Source organism: Halyomorpha halys, unplaced genomic scaffold (assembly GCF_000696795.3).
Source record: "Halyomorpha halys isolate HHAL.00 unplaced genomic scaffold, Hhal_1.1 Scaffold388.1, whole genome shotgun sequence".
In the NCBI taxonomy this organism is placed as follows: Eukaryota; Metazoa; Arthropoda; class Insecta; order Hemiptera; family Pentatomidae; genus Halyomorpha; species Halyomorpha halys.
This window is the reverse complement of record NW_027114767.1, coordinates 457484-462284: the sequence shown is the minus strand read 5'-3', so window position 1 is coordinate 462284 and position 4801 is coordinate 457484. Positions and strand designations below refer to the sequence as shown.

Here is a 4801-nt window from a genome sequence, read left to right as displayed (position 1 = left end):
CCTCAAAAATATTTATCATTAACAGTCAAGAATAGAGTTACAATTTATCTCTTATCGAATCATTTATATATTTACCGTCAAACGATTATTTATTCTTAAATAAACTTTTAATATTTGTTTGTATTAATAAAATAATTGCAAATTTTAATCAAAAGAATTTTAATTTGATCGTTATTTTATTTATAAATTTCATCTTTACAACATGAGGACATGAAATGCATTGATATTTGTACATTTGGCAAGGAGTAAATATCATTCGGAATGTCCTAATATAAATCAGAATGTCATCGGTCGGAAATGGGAACACCAATCGAAAATCTAACCTCGACACTCCTGTGTAGCCCGGGTGATCACTTTTGGCATTTTGAGATTATTTATTATTCGTTATTTTCAATATATTTTTCATCAGATACATATGTGTCATTTTAGTTCACATGGATCTACTTAACAAAATGGCTAAGGTTAGTATAAAAAACAAAACAAAAAAAAACACCTTTTCATTAAACTATCCATAAATCTTTACCTAGTTCTAAACAATTTTTATGACTCAAGATTGTATATTTAATGATAACTTTTTCATTATTTTTTTTAGGTAGATATCTGCCTATTTACAGACATTATTTTAGAAAACGGCTAAGATTATAGTAACAAAAAAGATCTTCATGAAAATAACAATAAATCGTTGCCTAGCTCCCAACAATCGTTACGAGATTTTGTAAATTCAATGATCACTAAATTTATCCATTTTTTATAATTGATCATGAGTCAATAATGGTTAACTTTTCATTTCTAGTTCTGAATAATATTTACATACTAATGTTCTGAATAAACATGAAAGCAATAAAATTTTCGTTAATATGGGATTTTAGTTATTACTTAATTAGCACAGAATCATCTTTGAGTAAGCCTGTTTAATATGCAACCTTCATTTTTTATTGTATGTTGTAAATTTTATTACAGTTAATTTTTACTTTAATATTTACAGTTAGTTTTATTATCTCTCTAGTATCCAGAAGGTGTAATAATGGAAAATTTAACAATCGTTTTGCTTAAAAGTCGTGAAATAATAGTTTTGAAATAGGAATGGGTGAATTTTGTGCTGTTTTTCATCTTCCGAATGGAGGGAATTGTGAAACCGGCTTATCCTGGAAACGCGTTGGCGAAACAAGGAATCCGTTTTACTTGCTCGACCTGAATATATTTCCAAAGAGGATAGGGCAAATGGACTATTACGACATTCCAGCGTAAAGAACTTCTTGTAATTTTGAATCACTTTCAGCATAATATAAATTTTTTTATGATTAAATTAGTAGCGAGGTGATTCAAGAGTTTTTATTACCTTTATGGTAATTGAGAAGCAAAAGTTAAGTTTTATTTAAAGTAGTGTTTTTATATCCCTGATATCCCCAAAAAAATGTTGACATTTCATTTAAACTATATGATGATGACCGATATTTGTACTGATTTAGCTCAAGAATAACTAAGAACTGTTATTAGAACAAGTTTAGGTCAAGAATACTTTAGAGCTTCCCTTAGGCTTGGTTTAGCTCAGGAATAACTTAAAATCTCTGTGTGGGAAAAGGTCTATCTCAAAAATGATTTAGAACTGTGATTAGAACAACTTTATACGAGGAGAAGATGGTTGGGGTGCGGTCAAAATAAAATACAAATAAGTTTATGTAACTTATTTAATTAATTAAGTTTAAACGATTAATATTGATAGTTTTTTAGATTCATGACCATCAAGATTGGTCCCCTAATGCTATATGGCCAACAGTTCAAAGTTATTCCTGAGCTAAACCTGTTCCGATGCCGGTTTTAAGTTATACTTGACCTAAACTTGTTCTAATTATGAGAGATAGTTGACTGTTGATGACTTATACCAGGAGAAGATGGTTGGGGGGTGCGGTCAAAATAAAACACAAATAAGTTGGTGTAACTTATTTAATATTAAATACAATATTAAACTTGGTATTGTAACAAGTTTAAAAATAACCTAAAAGCTGTGTGGGAAAAGGTTTATCTCTAGAATAACTTGAACTGTTGGCCATTTAGGAATACATTTTTTTATTATTATATCATATAAATTCTTTCACTATATTCTAAGTTTTTTTTTTCTATTGAGATTTTTCAGAAGTATAGTATTTCGATATCATCTGCGAAATTTAAACCGATCGGAAAAAAAAACTACTAGTTAAATATGGTTAATTTTGTATATTTCAGTTTATCGCAATTGCAAACTGCTCAAATACATTAACCAATATACATTTGTAATTTTTTTTTCAATTCTAGAGCTTTTTAACTCTCGAATGAGTAATAAGGATGAATAAATTTGGTTTCTCTAATAATTATCTCCGATATATAAATTAGTTTTATGGGGAAGAAACCACCTGCCCGCCTAAGGGAGGACCAACGCCAATTTTACAAATTATAAACTGTTCATTTAATTGTACTGCTCGTTGCTTAAATTGTAATTTGTATTGTAATTCATGATTGTATTGTTTTTTTTTAATATAGCGTTATAAATATAAATAAAAGTTTTCAATTCGCTGAAAGAATAAAATAAAATATATATTTTACACGGTGATCAATAAACACTTTTTTATATAATAAAGTTATCAATTCTCTGATAGAGCTCATGAAAATGGCAATCAAAGAGGGAAAGCCAACAGTGGATAATGTTTTTAGCTATAATTTTTTTAAATAATTCTTTTGGCTCAAAACTTGCAGAACACTCCTTATCTTAAAACTATTTCTTTGACTTAGAGAACACTTCTGTACTTACCACAGTCCACAACCATGACAAAAGACTTATAATGAGGTGTAGATAGTTGAGCGTAGATTAATGATTAGAGAAGTTTGTCGGGGGGAGGGGGGGGGGGTGCGGTCAGCAAAGAACAACATAAATAAACAAAACTGGTAAAATAAAATAAACAAAATAAATAAATAAATATGGTTTTGTTTATTTTTGTTGTTATTTGCTGACCGCAACCCCCGACAAACTTCTCCAATCATAACAAAAGACTTATTTTTGTTTTCCCCTACATCTTTTATTTTTCAAATCATTTTCTGTCACCTTTCATATATCTTAGTTTCACCTATTTAAGTAATAGAACTTTTAAATACAATGTCAATTTTTTCTGTTTCAGCCCCGTATTCTATTCCAACGTATTTTTTTAAAACTCTGAAATCGCCCGCACACGTACCACTGCACTTGAGACCTTCACCAATGGTATGTATTATCCACTTTTTATTTCATTTTTGTATTCTTTCTTTTTACAACCTTTTCTTTTCTTGTCTTTTCTTATTCTTTTTTCCTTACTTACATTGTTAAGATATTAATTTATCATTATTCGTATGTTATTATTTCTTAAAAAGAAATACCTATAGGTGAGAATCGGCATTGCGGCTATAATACAATTTTTTTTTTAAAGATATGTATTTAGTGACTATAAATGGAATAAATGTGAAATAAAATGTGAATTCAGTGTTTGTATTAATATTTTTTCGTTCCGTTTAATAATTACAGTAAAACAAAGTGCAAATCGTACGTCACTGAAATCTCCAAACGCCTGCAACAGTTGTCTATAACAAGTAAGGTTTTGGCAAAAGATTAGTTATTAGTTATTTTACCATTAAACAACAGTTCAAATGAAGCTTTCAAGGTAACCTGGAGTAGTTAAGCACATCTCCTTATTTTTTGTACTCTCTCAATTGTGTGCCACCTGAAGGTGACCATAGGCGCAAGAAGTTCATGTTGAAAAAAAAATTACAAAATATTTCTATCCTGATTAACATGCTTAAAATTAATCAATGTTATAAAAATACAATTTTTCGTTCCATAGAATGCACAACAATCGATTCCTTTTTTGAGTATTTTTAATTTTCCAACTAAATCTAAGACTTTTAACCTTTAGACTAGTTACGCTGACATTTCCGTTTTCAATTCTATACATACTGTAGTCTCCTGGAAGCGGATATTTAGAGGGCAGTGGATTAGAATCATCAAGGATTCACTTTCAGCTTTGAATAGGCCCTCCTGAATTGAACTGAACTGTTTGGATTATTCATTTGACACAATACAAGACCAAAGGGGGGCCACTGAAGTAGTGAGTCATTGAATGCAAATCATTCATCTTTTGATTTCAGGTTAGATGGTTGTTAAGAAAACCGCTGCGGTGTCTTAAGTTGAATATGAAATAGATTATATATTTTTCAATACAAGGTATTCCAGAAGGAAATTTCAGTAATTTTGAGAGAGAGTTTATCATAGTTTATCAAAAATGTATTCCTGTGCCATAAACCTCATATTCTCATTTTAATCCGTTGTCCAGGACTGATATACAAGATCCGTAAATTCCTACCCCAACACATTTTCTCATTATTCGCTCTTATCTTTCCGACAGATTAATCCAAGTAAATCACAACAGCACTTATTCATCACCATATCCTCAATCTACTGGTGTGCCTCAGGGTAGTATCCTAGGTCCTATCCTTTATACCGTTACAGCTGACATCCCAACCCATCCTAACACTATCGTCACCACGTATGCCGATGACAAATGTCTATTGTGAGTGAACAATGATTCTTACATTGTATCCCAAACCCTCCAATCCCACATCACCACCCTTGAAGAATTGTGCCAAAATTGGGGGATTAAAATTAATTCCAATAAATCCCACCAAATCACATTTACATGGAAGATGTGCAACTTTTCAAGCAAAGCAGCGATATAAGTATTGGTTTAAGTTGGCTAGATATAAGTATTGGTTTAAGTATTAGATATAAGTATTGGTTTAA

The 4801-nt window shown here is 30.3% G+C and overlaps 1 protein-coding gene across 3 annotated transcripts in view; it reads left to right on the top strand.

Moving 5' to 3' along the window:
- Trh (tryptophan hydroxylase) overlaps positions 1 to 4801 on the top strand; it is a 261632-nt gene that overhangs the window by 52852 nt on the left and 203979 nt on the right. For all 3 annotated transcript variants that reach the window (XM_067051896.1, XM_067051895.1, XM_067051897.1), the window contains exon 2: positions 3150 to 3232. Coding sequence is in view for 1 of the 3 variants with exons in the window: in XM_067051897.1 (XP_066907998.1) it covers positions 3230 to 3232 (3 nt within the window). In the remaining 2 variants the exon portion in view is untranslated. The remainder of the gene's footprint in view (positions 1 to 3149; positions 3233 to 4801) is intronic.